Source organism: Equus caballus, chromosome 8 (genome assembly GCF_041296265.1).
Source record: "Equus caballus isolate H_3958 breed thoroughbred chromosome 8, TB-T2T, whole genome shotgun sequence".
NCBI lineage: Eukaryota > Metazoa > Chordata > Mammalia > Perissodactyla > Equidae > Equus > Equus caballus.
In genome coordinates this window covers 16,606,440-16,631,816 of record NC_091691.1, presented here as the reverse complement: position 1 = coordinate 16,631,816, position 25,377 = coordinate 16,606,440, and the positions used below count along the sequence as shown (strand labels likewise).

Genomic DNA, 25,377 nt, shown 5'->3' with positions numbered 1-25,377 from the left:
TGGAAAGCTTGATAACTTGCTCTAATTCTCACACTGATAACACATGGAATTTGAACTCAGATCTCTCTTAGTTTAGAGCCAACACTCTATTACATACTTCCTTGGGTTAAATATTCAGGTGGTAAGCATGTTGACTTTGCAAGACATTAAGGATAGCTGCCTAGACCAAAGGTTTTCAATCCTAAGAAGCTTTAAAAATATGTATATTGTGGCACAAGTGTCCATCAATGGATGAATGGATAAACAGATTGTGGTATATCTATACGATGGAATATTATTCAGCCTTAAAAAGGCGGGAAACTCTGACACATGCTGCAACACGGATGAGCCTTAAAGACATTACACTACGTGAATTAAGCCAGATACAAAAGGACAAATATTGTGTCATTCCACTTATATGAGGTCCCTAGAGGAGTCAAATCCATAGACACAGAAGGCAGAATTGTGGTCGCCAGGGACGGGGGGAGGGAAGAACGGGCAGTTAGTGTTTAATGGGTGCAGAGTTTTAGTTTGAGATCATGGATGATGGAGATGGTTGCACAACAGTGTGAACTTACTTCATGCCACTGAATCGTACACTCAAAAAGAGTGAAAATGGTAAATATTATGTTTGTATATTTTACCACAATTTTTTTTAAAGCTGGTATCTGGTCCCCACACCAGTTAAATCAGAATCTCTCCAGGATAGGGTCCAGCTATCTGTATTAAAAAATACATATTTTAGCCACGTGTTTGTAATGAGCATCCATGGTTGAGAACCCCACAATTCAGGGCTCAGAATCCTGGAATTCACCCTGCTGGCAGACCCTGATGTCACTGCGGTTTCCTGCTTTCCCATTCATGCAAGAGACCTGAGAGCAAGTCCTCTTCATTGCCAAGTCTCCTGGCCTGTTGCTGACTAAGGTGGCCGGGATCCAAGAATTAATGGAAGCTTCTGGAAGCAGAAAGCTCTGTGGTAGACTGGGTGTTTCTCTGGCTTGTAATTGTCTGCATACGCCTAATCTCCCCTAATAGTACAAAAAGGGGAGCAGTTATTCCTGAAGTGCTGTGATTTCAGGATCGAGAAGAAAGGTTCCTGCTGAAATCTGCAATCCACCACACTGGTCGAGGCCCTCTGGCTGTAACTTGTGAACACAGATTTCCAGTCTTCTTTGGGCTGCAGCACAACTTTTGGAAGCTTCTCAGCAGTGGGAGTCCTGATAAAGAGAGAGAATGACATCTGGGCTTCAGCTCAGCAGCAAGCTTTCTCTGAGCACCTCCCCTTTGTCTGACACCAGGCCCGGTTCCAGGGGGACCCCAAGATGCTCTCAGTGAACCCACCTTCTGTAAGGAAGCAGACACTCACTCACCCATTCAGCCAATACCTATTTCTTGGGTTCCTACAATGTACCAGACACTGCTCAAAGGGGTGATATTTCAAATATTTAACAAGTGTGACAGGGGCACAGGATCAGAAAGGCTGCTCTGTTGGGCCCAGTGGTAGCCCTGAAGTTGCTGGATCACGGGGAAGTCTGGGAGAATTCAGAGGAAAGGCCAGGAAGGCTGGGGCACCGGGGAGGGTAGCTGCTATTTACCAGCCAGTACAGAAAATATTTCAATAGTTTAACAGCTGGGAAAGCCATATGAGCAGGTACCAGTTGAATAACACCTCGGCTTGGGCATAGAAGTGAACAGTTCAGCCAAGGTCCCTGACCTCATAGACTGACCTTCTAACGCAGGAATACGATAATTTTTTCTGGAACGGGCCAAATAGTAAATATTTTAGGCCTTGCAGGCTGTATGGTCTCTGTCCCAGCTACTCAGCTCTACCCTCATAGCAAAAAAGGAGCTGCAGACAATAGTAAACAAATGAGTGTGGCTTGTGTTCCAAACAAACTTTATTTACAAAAACAGCAGGCTCATAGATGTGGCCCTCGGGCCGTCGTTTGCAAACCCCTGTTCTAGTGGATGAGACAGACATACCCATTCATCCTTTCATTCTCAAAATATTTATCAAGCATCTTTTACATGACACATATTGCATTGGGCACTGGTATACTGTGCTGAGCAAGACAGATAATGGTTCCTGCCCACATAGCACTTTTACACTCTAATGGGAGAGACCAAATCAATCATTTTAATATAGTATGGTAAATACTAAGATGAAAGTAATCAAGAAACACAGAAGGGGAGATTAACTCAGGCTAGGAGTTCAGGGAAGGCTTCCTGGAGGAGGTGACAACCACGTTGCCTGCTCAGATCAGCCTAAGAAACACATGTCTTTCCTTGTGGGTCGTCTGTCATCACCAGCTCTTCCCTTGTGTCCCCCAGTCTATGAACAGCTACAACGATGGAGATATTGAAGGATCCAGGCGGCTTGGGAGGAATGCCAAGTGGGTGGCCATTGCCTCCATCATTATTGGCCTTCTCATCATCGGCATTACTTGCGCTGTTCACTTCGCAAGGAAGTAAGTAGGCTTTTTGAATCCCCCCCTCCCCCAATGTAAAATGGCTTTTCTGGAATGTCCGCTGGAATCTATTAGGAGAGTTTAAGTTATGCTCTGGTAACAATCCCAAACAAACACGTTTTCATTTTTTCCTCACTGTTGTTACATGGGCCATGTAGGTTTGGGGAGGGTCTCTACTCCACACAGTCATTCAGGGTCCCAGGCCATCCAAAGCTCCACCATCTTGTACTGCTCTATCTAGAACAGCAATCAAGAAACTTTTCCTATAAAGGGCCAGACAGTAAATATTTTAGGCCTTGCAGGCCGTATGGTCTCTATCGCCATCTCGGTTGCAACTCCTTGACTCTGCCATTTTAGCACAAAGGCAGCCATATACAACATGTAAATGAATGGACGTGGCTGTGTTCAATAAAAGTTTATTTACAAAAACAGGAAGCTGGCCCGTGGGTGGTGGTTTTCCAGACTCTGATCTGCAACATGAGGTTACCTCAGGCTAAGGCAGGGGAGAGGAAAATCAGAGAATCCCATGTGCGTTTTCACTGCATCAGCCCTGGAGTGATGAATGTCACTTAGGCTCATAATTTATTGCCTAAAACCAGTCCACCTAACTATAAGAGAGTGGGAAATGTGAGAGAGTAGACAGGATATTTAGGATTATTACTCGCTCTGCCTTACCATCTGATCTGATAAATAATTTCCCATATGATTTTGCATCCATCTAGCCAAACCGTTCTCAGTTTAAGGCCAGGAAGGTCACCGTCAGTTTTGGTATTGCCAACAAGGTCTCATGTCATGAAGAGATGGATGAGGTTGATGTTTCTCTCTGGGTTTGGGCAAATTTATTCTGATTTCTCCAACCAGATGAAATGGGCTCCATCTTGCTAGAATCAATGACTCTTTCCATCAGAGGTTGACAGAGGGCAAGGTGGTGTGATGGACAACCAAGATCCTGTAATGACGAGCCCAGATCCATCTCCGTCTCACTGTGCAGCTTCTGGCAAGATAGATAAGAACTCTGAGAAATCCTTTAGCTCTCTGCCAAAGCAGCACAGTTACTCCTATACAATTTCCCTCGAGCCGAGAAGGTCAGCTTCTTTGGGTTGGTTTCAGGAAGGGCTCACCAGGTGGGTGAGGGAGGAAGGGGACACCCTTTAGCTTGCCAGATCAGCTGACCCAACCTTGGCAACCAAGAGGGTAGAGGATGTCACAGTAGGTCAACTTCCTATCAGACAAGCCAGATCCAGGAGCAATCAGGGGCAGTTGGATGGAGATGGAGATGTCAAAACAGAAAGAGTGACAAAGGAAAAAATAGATGGCTTTGGCCACAGAGAGGGGAAAAGGACGCTAAAACATCAAAGGAAACTCAAGGGTTCTTGCCTGCCAGATGGCAAGTTGATGATGTTAGCCTCTGAAGGAGAAGATGCTTGGAGAATAGATGTGAACACACCCAACTTTATTCTTTAGGAAGCCATAGTGTGTGTCTGTGTGTGTGTCTGTGAGAGAGAGAGAGAGCATGGGGCTCTGGAGTGGAGGGTTAATGGTGCAGGTTTGACACCTGACTTCCTGGGCTCAGGTTCCCCCTCTCCCACTTACTCACCGGGAGACCCTCAGCCAACTGCTTGACCTCCCTCAGCCTCAGTTTCTTCCTCTGTAAATTGGGGATTTTAGTAGTACCCATTTAATAAAGCTGTTGGGAAGGTTAATTAGATGATGCACAGGATGTTTACAGCTTGGTGTCTGTTCCTTAGTTGGTGCACAAAAAATGCAGATCACTTATTAATCCTATTATTACTATTGTTGTCAACATAGCTGGGAAAGGAGCTCAGAATTTAAGATGCCACGAAATTGAGTTTGGCTCATGAGTACAAAGCCTTGAACTCTAAGGACAGTGTTCCAGGGAAAGAGGCCAAGTCTTGGCCTAACTCCTGGGGACTTGTGAAAATACATACCGCCAGATCAGTGTTTGAGCTAAGTGGGTTATAATAATAGGAACTGACACTGACATAGAACTTACCATATGCCAAGTACTGTCTAAGCTCTTACATGGATTAATCCTCATTGAATCCTCACAGCAATCCCACAAAGTAGGTCTTATTATCCCCATTTCTCAGCTGAGGCTCAGAGAAGTGAAGTGACTTGCCTGACATCTCACAGCTAGTTAGGGGTAAAGGCAGGGTTTAAACCTGGGATAATCCGGCTCTGCAAACTCTGTTCTCAACCACAACACCGCACTGCCTCTAAGTCACTATGTCCCTTCTAGTATGCACAATAACAAAGGCGTGTAGATGGCACCCACCTCGTGGCTAACTCCAGAATTGATTTATGTGGATATATATATATATATATATATATATGGATTTATATGGATAAACGATTTATATGATTCATATGGATGAACCTACAAAAAAACATGTAATGAGTCAGAGCCAAAGTTAACAAAATCAAAGACTGCAGGAGTGAGGCAGGGAACATCCGGGAAGGAAGCAGCCTGGTTGCAGGATAATAGGGAGCGGTGGGGAGTGTGGTGAATTAGAGACACAGTTTAAAGGGAGCAACCGCTGCTCTGCTCCAGCTAATGGTTACCACTTAGAATGCAGACCCCATGGGGCCCATCTTTCAAAAGACATTAGAAACCTGGGTTTTTATGTAAAAGTCTTCTGATTCTTATATGTTGACAACCAACTCACATTATTTAAACACATAATGAGGGCCAAAAACAAAACAATACAAAAACCACATCTGCTGCATGGACAACGTCTACCTGCCCTCTCCAGCGGGCAAGCTGGCTTTCAAAGACTGATGCTAATTAGACACAGTGCAAGAGGTTTTACAAGGAACCCAGAAGTCTTCATATATGAGGACTTTCTCCATTCTTAATATAAATGTTTCTATCTGGAGATAAAGCACTGCTGTGTGCATGCTTATGATTTAGGTTTTGTTAGAACATAGTAATAAAAGATGCGAGAGAGTGTTGCCTCTCCATCACTTCTTCCTAAGAGGCAGTGTTTCACAGTGGTTAGAGCCTGGATTTCACCATCAGTTTTACCAAGATTCTAATCCTAGCTCTACCACCAGACCACCCTGGCAAGTTATTAAACTCTCTGTGCCTCTGTTTCTCTATCTATAAAGTGAGGCTAGAATTATTTCCCCATCTGTACGATCAGTTTCCTTTGAGATATCCTTCCCTCCACGTTATCAAAGAAAACAAAAATGTTTTCCAGAGTTAGAGGCCCATGGACAAACTCTAATTTAAAGGCTTTGTTGTGTGTGTGTGTGTGTGTGTGTAAGAAGAGAGCAAGAAACTAGCCCTTCGAAAATGAAATCAATTCTATTTTCCGTTAAGACCAATAACAAGGCCAATTTCTCAGTAATCCTTTGAAATAAAATTTCTCAGCCCAGCTCACTGAAAGAATTGAATGGGAATGTGGAGTTACTAAGGCAGAGATTCCCAAACTTTGGGCTGCATAAGAGTTACCTGGGGAGGTTTAAAAGAAGTTGACCTTAGGGCCCCACCTCAAAGGATTCCATCTCGCTAAGTCAGAAGGGAGGCCCAAGAATCTGCATTTTCCAGCTCCCGGCTCTCACCCTGGGGTTCAGAGGCAGGTGGTCAGCAGAACACTGTTTGGCAAACTTCCTCCCTCCCAAATCCAAAAGGAAGAACACACCATCAGTAACCAGCCCGTTAACAGAGTGGTCAGTTTTCATTGACATCAGCAAACTCATCATCCCAACATGTTACATCTAACTCATTGCCAAGGAGAGGGGTCAGGTCACCACCTAGATGTCCCCACAGGAGGTTCTTTCACAACAGTCTGGAAGGCAGCAAGGCCTTCCACGAGGGGCCTGGGGAAATCTGACCTTAGAAAAGACAAGCCTGGAGATGAGACCAAAAAATCTTGAATACGGGAGTTTTCTGAGTATTCAAAAAAAACTGTATGAAGTAAACTATTGCCTTTAAAAATTGCTAAATCCTATCTTTCAAAAAATTTTTCTTTATCCTCATCGAGAAAACTGTAACCAATCTCTTCTCTCCCAAATGACTAAGATCCAAGGTAGTTTACTTTCTTGGAACAGACTTAGGTCCTGATAGTCTTTACACAAAGATATGAAAAGGTCTCCTTCATCCTAATTTTACAGGATATCTGTGTAAGTCACGTGGTAGTTGGAGCAGAGAGAGAGTTTCATGACATCTAATCCATAAGAGCTGGGAATCATTGAACCAAAATATTCAACAGCTTTGGATAGAATGTTGCGCTGACAGAAGAGAAATGCTCTGGTCCATATGGAACCAAAAACTTGCAGTCTCTCAATGTCTGAAAATTCCCTGCCCTCAGGTTGCAAGGGAAGTGGAGAAATGAACCACCCAGAGGGGAAACATTTAATATCACCGCCATGTACTTATCGATCCTAATCAGTCAAGTCCCCAGCCTAAGTCAACTTTCTGCTGGTGCCTTGAGGAGTCAAGCCAGGTTAGGTTATTCTTGTCGTGTTTCAGAGCCACTTGTGACAGATTCAGTTGGGCTGATTCTAAAGGGCCCCCATCAAGACACCCTGAATGGCCCTGAAATATGCATTATTGCAGGCACTTCCAAGCACCTGCCAAAGACAGTTCTAAGTATTCTAAAGTTGTCGACCACTGTTCTTGGGGTTTGCATTTAATGGAGGATATTCTTAGCTGTGTAGACATATGCTGCAAAACAGACTTTTTTACATGCCTAAGACACCTGGAAGAGGCTTCAGTGATTGCTGCTTCCTCACTACTCCCTAGAAAGTTTGCACGCCTCCCAACTTTCCTCTTCCTTCTTTCCTCATGGGCAGGCTTGTGGCCACATATCTGAAACTTGGTAGAATTCAGTGGAACTTCCTTAAGAGCAAAACCAGTTGACCATGACAAAGCTTGGGCATGAGGGAGACAAGTGTTGTCTACCACAAATATGGCAAATGACATTCAGTGGAGCTTCATCATACTCGGGGGTGAAATCATAATGTCAGAGGATAAGGTGAGCTTTGAGTAGAATCAAAATGGATCTTGGAAGCATCCATAGGAGGGCGCCCTATTAGAGACTCACACACTGTATCTTGATCAGCCCAGTAGAGCCAGCGTTCCCTCCAGTGTTGGAAGAGATGAGATTCCTTGGGTTGAGCAACAGCTGAAGCAGTTGGCTGTTTAGAGCTCACGTCATATGTTCAAACACTGGAACCATGCTCCAAGCTCACACAGAAGCAATGAGTCGTATACCCGTCCACGCGCAAAAGCATTGAGCGAGGTGGTGGCCAGATTCTCCAGCTCCCTTTAAGCAGTTGCTTTTTTGTTTTTGAGGAACCCAAATGGTTGCTTTGCTGTAAGTTAGATACACACACAATGCAACCCCACTGAACTTACACCTCTGGGTGGTCTTATAGGCGTCTAAAGAGCCAGGCACACCCACCATGTATTAAAAGTACTTGTTTGTCATTCTTAGAAATAAGAGCCTTCACATTCCAAGGTTTCCATTAAGGAAGAACTTAACTTCTAACAAGGTTAAGGGTCCCACGACTGTCTCCCATTAGCGGGTTCAGAGTTAGCAGATATTAGCCCATTCCACACTGGTAAAGCTGCTGTCTTAGAGTGGAATGAATCCTTTCCTGGCCTCAAAATATCCTCCCATTGCATTAGGATTGGAAGAAAGCATAAATGCGAAGGTGAGCGAGAAGCAAAAATTTGGCCTTCTTGCAAGAATGTAAAAGCAGGTCCGTCTTCTGCCCTGTATTATTGGCCGGAGTAAGGCTTCCTGGGGATTGTTTTGCACAGATGTGTCTTCAGGGAATTTTTGTGATTTCATGGTGAACAATGGGGAACATTACCTATTTCCAGAAGATCAGAAGGGTCTTTCTTTGTTGGTTCAGATAAGCTGAGGTCAAGACAAGTCATACTTAAGTCATTATCAACAATGGAAAGATTTTTGCTTTGAAAAGGATACAAACTTGTGGACAGTGACAAAGAAATCAGAATAAACACGAAAAAGATGTTGCACCTCACCAGTAAGCAGGGCAACACAAATTAAAGCAACAAGGAAACACCATAGTTTTTTGTCTGCCAGATTGAAACAATGAAAAAGATGGATAATATCAAGATTGGCAAGAGTGTGAAGAATTGGATACAACACTGTTGGTAGAAGAGTAAACTGAGACAGTCTGCGAGGTCAATCTGGATGCATCTATTAAACTTTAAAATCCATTTGCCCTCCCACCCAGCAATTCTCCTTTTCAGGATCCACTCTAGATACAGGTGCAACAGTAATTCTCCTCCCTGGCTACACATGAGAATCACCTGGGCGCTTTAAAAACTATCAATGTGGGGCCGGCCTGGTGGCGCTGCAGTTAAGTGCACACATTCCGCTTCTTGGCAGCCCAGGGTTCGCCGGTTCGGATCCCAGGTGCGGACATGGCATTACTTGGCACACCATGCTGTGGTAGGCATCCCCCGTAGAAAGTAGAGGAAGATGGGCACAGATGCTAGCTCAGGGCCAGATTGGCAGGAGTTAGCTCAGGGCTAATCTTCCTCAAAAAAAAAATTAAAAATAAATTTAAAAAATTAAAATAAAACTGCCAATGCCCCGGGCCCACCCTGTACCAGTTAAATTAGAATCTCCACTAATAGCGTTGGCATTGGCAGGTTTAAGAGCCTTCCAGATGATTCTAATGGGCAGCCAGGGGTGAGAACCAAGGATGTATATGATGTCATTGCAGCTCTGTTTGAAATAGGAGAAACCCTGAAACCACCTAAATGTCTGTCAGTGGGAAGATGGTTAAATTCACAGTGGTTTACTCATAGGATGGAATGCTACTCTACTTTCCCCTTTAAACACAGAAATATCCCCCCTACTGTGGCTTTATGAGGCCCCACATGATGTGAGTCCCCTCATCTCCCAGCACTTTCCCCGTCACTCCTCCACCTCAGCGACACTGAATTCCTCTCTCTTCTTTGAGCAACACAAGTATGTTCCTGCTCCTGGGCCTTTGCACTTGCTGGCCCCTCGATCTAGAATTTTCTTCCTCCTGATAGCCACATGGCTTGCTCCCATCTCTCCTCAAGATGGTTGAGCAAATGTTACCTTAGCAGACAGGTTACCCCTGACCAGCTTCTCTAAAATACCACCACAACCCCACCCCGCTTCTCTCTGTCCCCTATCCAACTTTACTTTTCCTCCTAGTACTTACCACTCCAAGAAATTTTACAAATAATATAAAATTATATATAATATATAAATTACATATAAATATATAATAATATATTTATGTATTTATATACTTATGTATAATGATATATATTTATGTATAACATATTAATATATATAATCAAACATATGTTTTTTTATGGTTTGCTTCCTCCTACTGGAATGAAAACTCCAGGAGCATTTTCATTCTTGTCATCGCCCATAGTAATAGAGCACGACACTTAAGGATGCTTACTTGGAAGCTAGACTGTTCAAGTTTAAATCCAGGTTCTACCGCTAAGTAGCTGTGTGCCCTTGGGCATGTTTTTTTTAACCAATCTGTGCCTCAATTCTCTCATCTGTAAAATGGGGATACAACATGACCTACCTCAAAGGGCTGTGAAGATTAAATTGTGTAAGCACAGTGCCTGGCACAAGGTACTCACTATGTAGCTGTCAGGTATTGTCATTCTCACCAGCACTTAGAGCAGTGCCTGGCATGCAACATTTATTGAGTAAATAAATAAATATATATAGATATAGATATACACATATATATCATGATCCCATTTATGTAAACACACACATGAATTTCTAAGTGCGTATTTATGGATTTAAACATAGGGAAAAATGCCTGGAGGATGCATGCTAAATGCCAACAGTGTTACTAACCCTTGAGGAGAATGAGATTCAGAAATGCCCAGAAGGTATTTGCTACATCTGTATCATTTCGTTTTTTGCATGTGCCACATGTAAAATAAAGCATGTTTCCAAATAAAATATTTTTTTTTTCTCAAAAGGAAGCCAGTTCTTAGAGTCAAAAGCATGCAGATCTGCTGGTCTATGTCAATAGTCATTTGATCAGAGCAATTGCCACGGAAGAAGGACGCCCTCGGGCGAGAAGGCTCTGTCCAGCTGTCCCTCTCACTTTGTCTGTTTGTACCACGCAGTGCCTGAGCAGCCAGCAGTCAGCCGCGAGCATGGAGGATGGACCTCATCCCACCCCAAAGGAGTTTCTGAGGAATCGATCCTTGACTTCAGACTGTGAGATCTTTTCCTCCAGAACTCTCCAGAGGCAGGTCCCTGGCAAATGAACTAAAAAAAAGTCCAAAATTTAGGAAAACCGAGCAGCACAGCCAGATCAGCCAGAGTCATTGATTTTTTTTAAAAAAAAGAAAAAATCAAGTCTCATTGTTTCAGTTTAGCAAAAGCCATTGTGTCCATTCCTCTTCTCCAGAGATCAGCCTCAGGAAATCTCCTTACTTTTAATGGGGGGTGGGGGGCTCCAGATTTGGGGGGAGAGGGATGTTCCAGGAAGAGCAATGGATGCTGGTGTTTGCAATGTCGAGCACAAACATTTGCAGCATGTCTAAAGTTATCCAATGGAGTTGAGTGTGTGCATTTTTCCGTTTATTTTTACATGTTATAGTGGCCCTTCAATCTTCAGTGGCTTGTCCTACATCCGCCGCCCCACCCTCACCCCCACAGTTCACTCATCTCATCGTCAAAGACACAAACTCAAGGAATTGCTGGGCTTTTGTCTTGGTCTTGCTTTTCCTAATGGCTTCCCCCCCAGCCCCCGCCAGCTGCTTGCATCCCCTGTTGGTCAATTTGACCTCAACCTCACTTTTCACTCCAACAGACTCTGAGAATGTCCTCAGTGGTCAATTCCAGGTACCCGAGCATCTTCTCCATGCCACTTTTGGGAATACACTGTGTTTGTGGAATGTGCTTTCTTCAAACTCTCTCTTTTTGTATTTTAGCAAGTCTCAGGCAAGATTTTTGATTTTCCTGGATGCCACCTGGAAATGCTACCCAGTGTATTTCTTTTGTCAAATGTAAACCCTTTAGGTATGAATGTAATGATTTAATGACATCATTATTCTGCCTACCAGAACACGATAACCCCGTGTTTCACAGAATGCAAGGTGTATCACTGGTGGTACACAAGATAATTTTTAACTCGTTTATAGCCACAACACTAAGTGACACTGAAACACAAAGAATGTTTCCCCTTTTCTATTCTTTTTCAATCCTGATCACAGCCAGAGAAAGTCTCTGCTTAGTGCTCGTGCGCCCTTTATACCTTTCTGATACTTTTGGCTCTTTTCCCTTTTTACAAAGAAAGAGCAGGCCTCAGGTTCAAAGTCTTCTGTCTAGATAGAATTGAATAACATGGTTTTGTTTTCATTGTATTTATTTTATTAATTACCTTCCATTTATGGCTTTTTATTTAGGGAAGTGATATATCGTTTCTGTTCAAATAAATTTACTTAAGAAAAGTTAAGTGGACTCAGAGATAACTGTCAAGTGATGAACACCGCAGGTGAAATGTATATACGGCAAAAATAAGTTCAAGAACTAACATTAGAAAGTGAGCATGAACTTTCCTGAGCAAGAGAAAATCGTTCTAAGTGAACGATTGGAGGCTGAGGGTCAGAATACCTGAGTTCCAACGCCTTTTTCTGCCAACTAGCTATGCGAGCTGATTTTAGGCACTTTTCTTGGCCTCTCTGTGCCTCAAATTTCTTTGTCTGGAAAATTGAGATTAGAACGCCTGCCGACTTACCTCGGAGTGTTGTTACGAGAATTAATCACCACAATAGATGTGACTGCCACGGGAGGGAAATTCCGAATGCTATGCAAATTGTTCTTCCATCATTATGAATCTCAGGCATTTGTTAAAATCCTGGACCCTAGCCAAAAATAAACATTGATGGACACCAGATTCCACCCGTCATTTCACCCAAGATGCCCCTGGTGAGCCAGCACTTGTCCCAGGAGGACACTGAATCAGGGACATGAATTCTCAGCACACAGAGATCCCAGCACCATCTCAGTCCTGTGTATCGGATCCTGATTTCTGGTTCCGACATCCTGTTTCTTGTTTGTTTGTGTTTGGGTCCCTGATCTTTTACCCAAATGAATGAAAAGTGTTGCTGAGAGGCAGAATAAAATTGGCTTTAAGTAAGCCTGTTTACCACGTTGTGTAAATTGTGTTTTCTTGGGGTTCCCAACCTTCTAGAGACTCACATAACTAAAATGGGCTCATGGATACCAGCCTCAGGCTGTAGGAAAGACCACAGAGAGGCGGGTGGTGGGGCTAGAGAGGCATCATCTGAACTAACTTAGGCCCTGAAATGCCCTTCTAGGAGGCATTGACTAAAGTCACTAAGTGAGATCCCTGGGATTGAGAGGGGGTCTGATTTCTGTTGGGCCCTCACGGCCTCCTGAAAGTCTGAGATTGCCTCTGCTCCACTTCAAAAGTCACAGTTAGAAAAAGGATTGCCAAGTACATCAGCCAGGGGACTCCTTTAGCAGCCAGTGATAAAAACTGGCTAGGGCAAAAAGTAAAGTTTACAGGTTCATATAACCAAAAATTCCAGGGACAGCTTCAGGCATGGCTGGATCCTGGTGCTCAGCATTATGAGGAACTTTTCCCTCTCCATTGCTCAGCTTCAACTTCCTGCATTCCTTTTGGTTTTGTAGTGCAAGTTGGTTGCCAACATCTTCAGGCTTCTTCCTACCAGTTTAGCAATGCCTGTGGAAATAAAGTGTCTCTTCCCTAACAGCTGTGGGGAAAAAAAGGCTCAATTCAAAATAATGCACAAACCAACCCACCAGAATGGATACCAACCATCAACAAACTGGTGTGGCCATCCTTTAAACACATGGGCGTGTGGCACCCTCTTTGGTCACGCCTCGGTCACAATTCAGCCAGTGGAACTGAGGACAAGGTCAGTTCCACCCAAGCTTTATCAATTGAGGATGTGGGAAGGATGGTTTCCCAAAGGAGACCAAAGTACTTTTATCAGAAGAAAGAAAGAGACGCTGAGCAGAAAAAAACAAGCACTGTCTACATTAAGCGTGCTGCTTCTTACGATGCTGGCCACAAGCAGGACAAAAGTAATCTGCCGGCTTTTCAGACTGTTTCCCCATTCTGTTGCTGCTCTCATCCATTTCCTCAGTGCACCACTATTTACAGAGCACCTGTTCAACCGCGGAATCTGGGCTAGGCTGTGGAGATTCTAATATGATAAGGAGAGCCCCCTGGCTAGGAGGGCAGCAGGCACACACACAATCAGAGGGAACTGTGAGAGTGTGAGACAGAGGCATGAACAGTATTAGGCAGGCACTTTGCAGGAGGGAGCACTGGCTGCATCCGAGGGTGAGCCTCGGGGAGTGAATGTCCTGGCCCCACGGCTCTGTGCATTGCTAAGACTGACATGGCTACAGCTCTTGAAGTTGCCCTGTCTTCGCCCACGAGTTATGGGCAGAAGCAGATGCAGACGTAAAATTGCTGGTCTCAGCTCCTGGATCAGCAAATTCTCTTTGGCCTCCACCGGGACAGCTGCATTCAGCAAAACAGCGTTATGCCTGTATCTTGATATGTAACCCTAGATTCGGGCTTCTAAATATAACAGACAGCCTTGGGCCACCGATTGAAAAAAACAAAAAAATTCTAAGCATCCACATTCATTGGTTACTACCAATCCTTAAAAACGCCTCATGGATGTTGAATATTTGAGCCTGGGGAGTTACCCTATAAAAACAGGTCTCTGAACCAAGAAACTTTGAATTCTGGTTTTTTTAAATACAAAGAAAGGCATAAAGACTACCCAAGCATCATCCATCCATTCCTGAAGAGGCTATAGAAAGAAGGAATTCACTTTCCTATAAAGATTAGTTTATTTATTATTTGTTCCAATAGAGATTTATTTATCAGAGGTCAGGAGAGGGAAGTATAAAGTTGCCTTTGTGCATTTTTTGTGTTAGGCATCTGAGTTTTGTCTTGTGTGCCTATTCCAAACCTCGGCTGAGCGGCCAGCTCAAATCCGCAATGGTCCAATCTCACCTTCCATCCCTTCTCCAGTTTTTGTGTAGACTTGCCCACTTCACACTCATACACTGGTTCATTGAGCTGCCCTGTCATTTAGTTTTCCCAAGCAGTCTGCTCCTGGCACTGCCTCTGAGCATCAGTTCCACCGTGTGACATGGAATCCCATGTATGGGGACTAGTTGTGCTTCAGAGTGAGTATGTTGATAGGAACTCATGAAAGGCCAAATCCTGCCTCTGTAGAGGTGACAAATGGCCTGATGACCAGCGTGAAAGAGGAGCTAAGGCAGATCCCAATACCTAGTAGGCAAGGTAAATAAATGTTTCTTGAGTCATTGCCAAAGCTCATCTAAACAATTACAGACAGTAGCCGTCTTATAGGTCTGGCCGTGTATTAGTTTCCGATTGATGCTGTGACAAATACTACAAGCTTAGTGAATTGAAAACAACCCATATTCATTATCTTACAGTTTTGGAGGTCAAAAGTCTGCAATGGGTCTCACTGGGCCGAAATCAAGATGCTGGCAGGGTCGCATTCCTGCCTGGAGGCTCTAGCAGAGAATGTGTTTGCTCGCCTTTTCCACCTTCTAAAGGCTGCCCACATTCCTTGGCTCCTGGCCTCCTTCCGCCTTCAAAGTCAGCACTTTGGACTCTTTCTCATATCACATCTCTCTGGTTCTGATTCCTTCACCTTTCTCTTCCCCATTTAAGGACCCTTGTGATGACATTGGGCCTACCCAGGTAGTCCAGGATAATCTCCTGATTTTAAGGGCGGCTGATTAGCAACCATAATTCCATCTGCTACCTTAATCCCCCGTTGCTGTGTAACCTAACCAATTCACAGTGTCCAGGGATTAACACGGGGATATCCTTGGGGGGTCATTATTGTGCCCACCACACCCTGCATTCATGTTCATCCTCCTACAGCACACAGCACCCTGGGTGACCTCAAAACCTAAACCAAACCACATGATTTCTCTGCTGGGACCCAACCCACACACCCAATGGCCTCCTATGCAATGGAAACCCAAACTTTGAACCACGGCCTTTAAAGCCCTACATGAGCAGACCCCTGGCTGCCACTCAGATCTCGTCTCCTGCCATGCCCCTCCCTCAGTATGCTGCAGCTACACACTGGCCTTCTCACTGTTCCCCAAACACACCAAGATCATTTCTGCCTCAGGGCCTTTGTGTGTGCTGTTTCCTCTGCCCGTAACACTGTTTCCCATATTTTCATATGGCTGACTCTTCTTCCCCTAGGTCTCAGCTTCTCAGTGAGGATTGACCCATCCCCTATCTAAGGTAGCCCCCCCCCCACCCCTAGTCTCTCACTATCGCATCAACCTGTTTTATTTCCTCCACACCTGGGAAAGGATGTAGCCCCCGGTAGATACTCTATAAATATTTCTTGAATGAGTGAAACATTCTTCTTCCCATGTGCCCTTCCCCTGGCTACTGTCCACTCCTTTGCCTCAGAGTAAATGCCTCTTCTTTAGGGAACTTTCTCCAACATGCCAACTCTTCAAGAACATTAGTGTCTCCCTTTTGCATGCTCACACAGCCCTGTAATTTTATTTTAAAGGTCTTATCTCAGTGGTAGTTAGATATAGTAATCAATTGTATAATGATCATTTAATATCTGTCTTTCCCAGCAGACTACCAGCCCCATGAGAGCAGGAACCCTGTTCATCTTTTCCATCTCTGCATTCCTGGTGCCTGGCATATAGAAAATGTTCAGTAATTATTTGTTGAATATAAGAATGGATAAATAAATAATGAGTAAGAGTGTAAAAGCAGGGAGAAATGGAAAAAGAGAATAGAACCTAAACCTGCTCCATCACCTTCTCTTACTTTTACATTGTTATCTAGCAGATTTAGACCTGATTTTTGAAGGAAGGTGTAATTAACCAAGGAATTGGTTCAAAGTCCTGTCCCAAAGCATTCTCACTTAATCCTGTATCACTTACCATGATGGTTTAGGAAAAGGAAGTGATGAAATCCCACGTACACCCAAAAGTTATTTCAAGAAGATATGGACCCAAAAGAACCCCTGTGTGTGTGGGTGGCCTTTCCCCAGGCCTCCTTTGAAGCTGGGCTGCCCCCTAATGGAAGCAAAGAAGAAAGGCATTTGAGGCACTTTTGCCTTTTATAACCCTTTTTGTTTGTTTAACGGGATCCAGAAACAAGTTGGAGGGAAATTGCACAACTTTGGCAAAGAAAAGTAGCACCAGTAAAGTTGCAGAGTACAAAGTCAACATAGAAAAATCAGCTGTGTTTCTATACACTAACAGCGAACTAGCAGAAAGAGAAATCGAGAATACAATCCTATTGGGGCCAGCCCGAGGACATAGTGGTTGGGTTCAGCGAGTTCAGCCGCCAAGGTTCACGGGTTCAGATCCCTGGTGCAGACCTACACAACTCGTCAGCCATGCTGTGGCAGCAACCCACATGTAAAATAGAGGAAGACTGGCACAGATATCAGCTCAGGGCTAATCTTCCTCAAGCAAAAACAAAGGGAGGATTGGCAATAGATGTTAGCTCAGGGTGAATCTTCCTCTGGGAAAAAAAAAGGAATACAATTCTATTTACAATTGCAGAAAAATTATAAAATACCTAGGAATACATTTAACCAAGAAGGTGAAAGACCTGTACACTGAAAACTATAAGACGTTGTTGAAAGAAATTGAAGAAGACATAAAGAAATAGAAAGATATTCCATGCTCAAGGATTGGAAGAGTAAACATAGTTAAAATGTCTGTACTACCTAAAGAAATCTACAGATTCAGTGCAATCCCAGTCAGAATCCCAATGACGTTCTTCACAGAAATAGAACTGAGAATCCTAAAATTTATATGGAGCAACAAAAGACTCTGAATAGCCAAAGCAATCCTGAGAAAAAAGAACAAAGGTGGAGGCATCACAATCCCTGACTTCAAAATATGCTACAAAGCTATAATACAAAACAGCATGGTACTGGCAGAAAAACAGACACACAGACCAATGGAACAGAATTGAAAGCCCAGAAATAAACCCACACATCTATGGACAGCTAATCTTCGATGAAGGAGCCAAGAACATAAAATGGAGAAAGGAAAGGCTCTTCAATAAATGGTGTTGGGAAAACCGGACAGCCACATGCAAAAGAATGAAAGTAGACCATTATCTTACACCATACACAAAAATTAACTCAAAATGCATTAAAGACTTGAATGTAAGACCTGAAACCATAAAACTTCTAGAAGAAAACATAGGCAGTACACTCTTTGACATCAGTCTTAGCAGTATCTTTTTGAATACCATGTCTACTCAGGCAAGGGAAACAAAAGAAAAAATAAACAAATGGGACTACATCAGACTAAAAAGCTTCTTCAGGACAAAGGAAAACATCAACAAAATGAAAAGGCAACCCATCAACTGGGAGAAAATATTTTCAAATCATATATCTGACAAAGGGTTAATTTCCAAAATATGTAAAGAACTCATACAACTCAACAACAAAAAACAAACAACCCGATCAAAAAATGGGCAGAGGATATGCACAGATATTTTTCCAAAGAAGATGTACAGATGGCCAACAGGCACATGAAAAGATATTCAACATCACTAATTATTAGGGAAATGCAAATAAAAACTAAAATGAGATATCACCTTAGACCCGTCAGAATGGCTATAATTAACAAGACAAGAAATAACAAATGTTGGAGAGGGTGTGGAGAAAAGGGAACCCTCATACACTGCTGGTGGGAATGCAAACTGTTGCAGCCACTATGGAAAACAGTATGGAGAGCTCTCAAAAAATTAAAAATAGAACTACCATATGACCCAGCTATCCCACTACTGGGTATTTATCCAAAGAACTTGAAATCAACAATTCAAAGAAACTTATGCATCCCTGTGTTCATTGCAATATTATTCACAATAGCCAAGACATGGAAGCAACACAAGTGCCCATCAGATAAAGAAGATGTGGTGTACATATATATATTTATATATATATATATATATACACATATATACATAGATATATATAGAGAGAGACATCTATACATATATATGTGCCTATATATACATTGCAATACTGACCAGCCATAAAATAGACAAAATTGTCCCATTTGCAACAACATGGATGGACCATGTTGAGGGTATTATGCTAAGTGAAATAAGTCAGAGAAAGACAAACACCGTATGACTTCACGCATATGTGGAAGATAAACAAACACATGGATGAGGATAACAGATTAGTGATTCCCAGGGGGAAGGGGGTAGGGGAGTGAAAGGGGTAAAGGGGCACATATGTGTGGTGACAGATAAAAACTAGACTATCGGTGGTGAACACGATGCAGTCTATACAGAAACTGATATATAATAATGTACACCTGAAATTTATACAGTGTTATTAGCCAATATGACCTCAATAAAATAATTTTTAAAAATGGATTAAAGACTTGAATGTAAGACTCGCAACCGTAAAACTCCTAGAAGAAAACAAAGGTAGTACGCGCTTTGACATCGGTCCTCAGGCAAGGGAAACAAAAGAAAAGATAAACAAATGAGACTACATCAAACTAAAAAGCTTCTGCACAGCCAAGGAAACCATCAACAAAAAGACAACATTCCAACTGGGAGAAGATCTTTACAAATCGTGTATCCAATAACCAGTTAATTTCCAAAATATATAAATAACTCATACAACTTAACAATAAAAAACAAACAACTCGATCAAAAACTGGGCCAGAGAATCTGAACAGATATTTTCTGAAGATTTACAGATGGCCAACAGGCACATGAAAAGATGTTCAACATCACTAATTATTAGGGAAATGCAAATCGAAACTACAATGAGATATCACCTCATGCCCGTCAGAATGGCTGAAAGAGAAAAGGGAACCCTCATACATTGCTGGTGGGAATGTAACTTGGTGCAGCCATCATGGAAGACAGTATGGAGATTCCTCAAGAAATTAAAAATAGAAAACCATATGATGCAGCTATTCCACTTCTGGGTATTTATCCAAAGAACACAAAAACACTAATTCAAAACACCCTTATGTTCACTGAAGCATTATTCACAATAGCCAAGACTTGGAAGCAACCTAACTGCCCAGAAACGGATGAATAGATAAAGAAGATGTGGTATACATACAACGGAATACTATTCAGTCATAAAAAAGATGAAATCTTGCCATCTGCGACAACATGAACGGACCTTGAGAGTATCAGGCTAAGCAAAATAAGTCAGACAGAGAAAGACAATGACCATAGCACTTCACTCATATTTGGAAGATAAACAAACAAACAAAAAACCACATAGATACAAAGAATAGACTGGTGGTTACGAGAGGGGTAGGGAGTGGGGAGAAGGCAAAAGGGGTAAAGGGGCACATTTGTACGGAGATGGATGGAAACTAGACTTTTGGTGGTGAACACAATGTAGTCTATACAGAAGTCAAAATATAGCGATGTACACCTTAAATTGATATAATGTTATAAACCAATGTGACCTCAATTTTTAAAAAGATCAATAAAATTAAAATTATGGGATTTATACATTTAAAACATAAATAATAAAGCAGAAATATCTCTCTACAAAAAAAAAAGCAGCAGCAGCCACAATTTCTGGAGTAACCACTTTTCAATAAAATAGAAAAGGAGCTGATGCTTTTTAAGATCTTATTGTGGCAGGCACTGTTCTAAGCATTTCTTGTCATGATCTTTGCAAGAACCAACTGAGAAAGCTACTATTTATTGCCCACTCTCAATGAACAAGGAAACTGAGGCATTGGAAGGTTAAGTAACTTGCCCAAGAGCCCATAACTAGAAGGTAGTAGACCTAGGATTTGAACGTGGGTAGGCTGGCTCCAGAGCCTCGGGTCCCAAACATCACAGTACTTGCCCGTAGTCACTCTTTCAAAGCACTAAAGTACAGTCTGCTGCTTTTGAGCCAGATTTTGGGCTGATTCCTGGGGTAATTTTCAGGCCAGCTCACTCTAGAACTTAGTTCTCCCCTTAAAATTCTCAAAAGCAGTGTGGATACACTTCTTCACATCTCTGTTCCTCAAAAACACCAAAGGTAGACAAGACAGCAAAATTCCCAGCGACGGAGGAAAACAAAGGCTAGCTCAGTAGGGCTGGTTCTTTAGTATCTATATTCTAATTCTAATATTCTAGTTCTAAACTTAGCTCTTTTGCCCCGAAGAAGTTTTTAAATCATTTTTCTAAGTGAGTAACTATAACAATAATGTCATGGCAAACATTATCTTGCCATCTGCCAAGTATTGTGCTAAGCCCCTAAAATATACTTTCACCCAATTTTTGTTAACCCTAGTTGTAAGCACTGCTGTGAATTGATGTTTGCCTCTGAGGAAATGAGGTGCAGAGGAGTTAAATAACTTGTTCAAGGTCACACAACTGAAAATTGTTAGGATTTGAGCCTGGGTGGTCTGATTCTAAAACCCATGTTCTTAATCGCTACACTCAGCTAACTCCCATAAATCATAAACTGACCCTCATAGTTTAGTTTATAACTAAGAAAAAATAATAAACTACTTTTTACACATAACAGAATGAAATGGCTTAATTGCCTGTTGCCCATTTTCCCTAATTAGTTGCAAGTTTGACGTAAATTTGTGTGAGCTGAACTTTGGGGCCAGATTTGTATTAATTACAACACATTTTCTGTTTGAAACCTTATCAGATATTTAAGAAGCTCTGAAGTCTCATCTCTATGTCTAAAATTTATTTTCTATGTACAATAATTGATATCCACGAGGGAAAAAGACAACTACCTTCCCACTGTTTAAGAATAGGCACTAATCTGTATGATTTAGAATGCTTTGGGTTGCAAGCAACAGAAAATCCGATTGACTTAAACAGTAAGAGAAGTTACTGGCTCTCATAACGAGAAACTTCAGACAGAGGACAAACTTCAAGGTTGTCCATTTGATCCAGTGGATCACAAAGTCAGCAGACTACGGCTCTGCTTCTCTTTGATTCTCTAAGTTCTGTTCTCCTTTGCATATACTCTTTGTTCTCAAACCGGCTTCTCTCATAGGAGGAGTGCCTTAAGCTGAAAACTTCCTCGTCAATGTCCTGAGAGAAGGAAGGCCTCTCTACCCCAAACCATCAGACAAAAGCCCCACTCTTCATCCTCACTGTAACACTTGGGTCATTAAACCATGCCTGAATCCAGGCTGGCATGTGCATAGGCCTGGGTTACATGCCCATCCCTGAAACAACTACTGTAGCAAGAGGAGTGGGATTGTCCAGTCAGGACCTGCCTCTGGAATAGTCAGTAAATATTAGCTTTTATTAACTTCATTATTATAAGAAATGAGATTTTTATTATACCCAGGTAAAGTATAAGTAGAATGACCAATAATGCAAATTTGGTCTACCTCATTCATAAATCAACATGTGCATAGAAAAACAATGAGATACCATTTTTACTTGTCAGACTGCCAAAAAAATTAAAAGTTTAAAAATGCTCAGTGTTGAAGAGCGTATGAGAAACAATCATCCCAAACATAGCTACTGCAACATTTTTGGAGACAAATTTGACAATTTCTAGCAAATTTTTAATGGTATGTACTCTTAGATCTAATGATACTTTTGTTGGGAATTATTCCCACAATTTTACTCACAAAACTACACTAGGGTGTGTGAATTGGTAGGTCATATGGGTATACAAGGGCAGTGTTATTGGTGAAAGTCCAAAACGAAAAACAAAAATGTCCATCAATAAAGATTGATTAGGCTTCTGGCTTCCAGTAATGGTCGAGTAACTTATATTGGACTAACTCTCCTGTGAATAACAGCTACATACTCAAAAATGGAAACCTCTTGAGAACAACCAGTAGCAGGCAAAAACTGGAGGGGTTGGAATTCTTGAATGAAGATAGAATCCTTGAATCCATATTTACCTGGATTTTCCTTTGAAGAGTCTCCAAGTCTGCATAGCACACAGAGAATAAAGTTTAGGAAGAAAGCAATAGTCTTATTGTGCTGAGGAATCACAGGTTGGGGTTTGGCATTCCCAGGGTGGCTGGAAATTGACGGGAGAAATCCCAAAAAAGATAGAGGCTTTGAGAAGGGGCCCAAAAATCTGAATACAAACTCTCTTCAAATCTTTGGCTGACTCCTGAACTGCATATATGGAGGCCAGCAGGAAAAAAAAAAAAAATCTGGAAGGCTAAAAGAGCTGAGCAGAGATTTCAGCAACTGATCAATACTGGGGAAGCAAAGTTTGGAGTTCAAGCTCCACCAAATTGGAGGAGCTTGGTAACCCCTCAGTCTTCCTGTTGAAACCCCAGAGGAGTCACACATTAGTAGTAAAGAGCACATCCAAGGCCTAACATCTAGAGGGTGCAAAACCAAAATAGACCCACCCAAAAGAAGCCTAAAACCATGTCTCCATAGGATAAAGATGAGTCACCAGTAATTTAACGGCCAGGTAAAATAAAATCCAATACTTTTCTGAGGAAGATAACAGAATCCAAGGTCTCTGCAATATATCATCTACAATATTCAGTATAAAATTTAAAAATTATTAAACATGAAGAAGCAGGAAAGTGTTATCATCAAGAGAAAAAAACAGTTAATAGAAACAGCCTCAAAGATTATGCAGATGTTGAAATAAGTAGGTAGCTACTTTAAAATAGCCATTCAAGAATCTAGAGGAAAATAGTAACATAATGAGTGAAGAGATGGAGAATTTCAGGAGAGATTTGGAAACTAAGAAAAACTAGAAATTCTAGAACTAAAACACATTCTAAAATAAATTCTCTGTGTGGACATATTGGACAATGCAGAAGAAAGGATAAGTGAACTTGAAGACAGGTCATTAAAATCATTCAAACTGAAGCAGAGCAAGAAAAACTATTTAAAAACAAAATAGAGCTTTAGATACTTGTAGGAGAGTATCAAGTATCCTACCATATATGTAACTGGATTCTCAAAATCGGAGACAGAGAATGGAGCATTAAAGAAAAATTTTAAGAAATATTGATTTAAATTTTTCCAAATTTTATTTAAAATATCAGCCCACACATTTGAGAAACTCAAAAAGTCCTAATCAGGGCAAATTCAAAGGAAAACACACGTAGGCAAACTACTGGAAACCAAAGAAAAAGAAAAAAGATTCTAAAAACAGCCAGAGGAAAAAAAGATGCATTACATATACACAAACAATGGTAAAAATAATTGACTTCTCATCAGGAGCAATGGAATACGGAGTACAGTGGAATGACAACTTTAAAGTGATGAAAGATAGAAAAACAACTGTCAAGCTACAGGGAAAATATCCTTCAAAAATGAAAGTGAAATGAAAACATTTTCAGCTAAACCAAAGCTTAGAGAGTTGGTAGGCAGCAGATCTGCAGTACAAGAAATGCTAAAGGAAGTCCTTTGGGATGAAGAGGACTAAAATCAGATGGAAATTATATCTACAGGAAAAAAAAAAACAAAAAGTACTGGCAATGTTAAATATGTGGATAAATATAAGAGACCATAATCCTAAGGAAAACCTCCACCGGACTTTTTGCAGAAACTGATAAGCTGAGTCTAAAACTTATGTTTAAAGGGAAAAGACCTGGAGTCGCTGAAACAATTTTGAAAACGAAGAGCAAGTTGGAGAACTCACATTGCCTGATTTCAAGACTTACGCTAAAGCTATAGTTACCAAGAAATGTGACATTGGTGATAAGAGAGGCACACAGATGAATGGAACATAATAAAGTCCAAATATAGACCTCCACAAATATGGCCAGTTAATTTTTGACAGAGGTCAAAAGCAATTCAACGGGGAAAGAATAGTGTTATCAATAGATGGTGCTAGAACAATTGGACATCCCATGCCAAAAAATGAACCTTAACCCATACCTCACATCATACATATAAATTGACTCAAAATGGATCATAGATTTCAATGTAAAACCTAAAATGATAAAATTTCTGAAGAAAATGGAGGAGGATGTGGAGAAACTGGAACCATTGTACACTGCTGGTGGGGATATAAACTGGTGCGGCCATAATAAGAATAGTACGGCAATTCCTCAAAAGATTAAAAATAGAACTACAATATGATCCAGCAATGCCACTTCTGGGTATATGCCAAAAAGAGTTGAAAGCAGGGACTCAAAGAGATATTTGTACACCCGTGTTCATAACAGCATTATTTACAACAGCCAAAAGGTGGAAGCAACACAAGCGCCCATCAGCAGATGAAAGGATAAACAAAATGTAGTATATACGCATAGTGGAATATTCTCCAGCCTTAGAAAGGAAGGAAATTCTGACACATGCTACAACATGGATGAACCTTGAAGGTATTATGTTTAAGTGAAATGAGCCAGTCACAAAAAGACAAATACCATGATTGCACTCATATGAGGTACTTAGAGGAGTCAAATTCATAGAGACAGAAAGTAGAATGGTGGTTGCCAGGGGCTTCAGGGAAGAGGAAATTGGGAGTTATTGTTTACTAGGTATAGAGTTCCAGTTTTGCAAGATGAAAAGAGTTCTGGAGACGGGTGGTGGTGATGCCTGCACAACAACATGAATGTATTTGATGCCATTGAACTGTACTTAAAAATGGTTAAGGGGCTGGCCCCATGGCCGAGTGGTTAAGTTCGCGCACTCCGCTTTGGCGGCCCAGGATTGCGCCGGTTTGGATCCTGGGTGTGGACATGGCACCGCTCATCAGGCCATGCTGAGGTGGCGTCCCACATAGCACAGCCAGAAGGACCTACAACTAGAATATACAACTATGTACTGGGGGGCTTTAGGGAGGAGAAGAAAATAAAAAGAAGATTGGCAGCGAACGTTAGCTCAGGTGCCAATCTTTTTAAAAAAATGGTTAAAATGATAAATTTTATGTTACATATGTATATTAATCATGTTT

The 25,377-nt window shown here is 41.8% G+C and overlaps 1 protein-coding gene across 2 annotated transcripts in view; it reads left to right on the top strand.

The window, feature by feature from the left end:
* TMEM233 (transmembrane protein 233) overlaps positions 1-12,626 on the top strand; it is a 36,525-nt gene extending 23,899 nt beyond the window's left edge. The window contains exons 2-3 of one of the 2 annotated variants that reach the window (XM_003365502.5): positions 2,311-2,447; positions 10,594-12,626. In XM_003365502.5, the coding sequence (XP_003365550.2) occupies positions 2,311-2,447; positions 10,594-10,600 (144 nt within the window). In that variant the 3' untranslated portion in view covers positions 10,601-12,626. Of the gene's footprint in view, positions 1-2,310; positions 2,448-10,443 lie in introns of both variants that reach the window. The other variant, XM_005612562.4, reaches the window with a different exon arrangement.
* Positions 12,627-25,377: the final 12,751 nt, after the last annotated feature.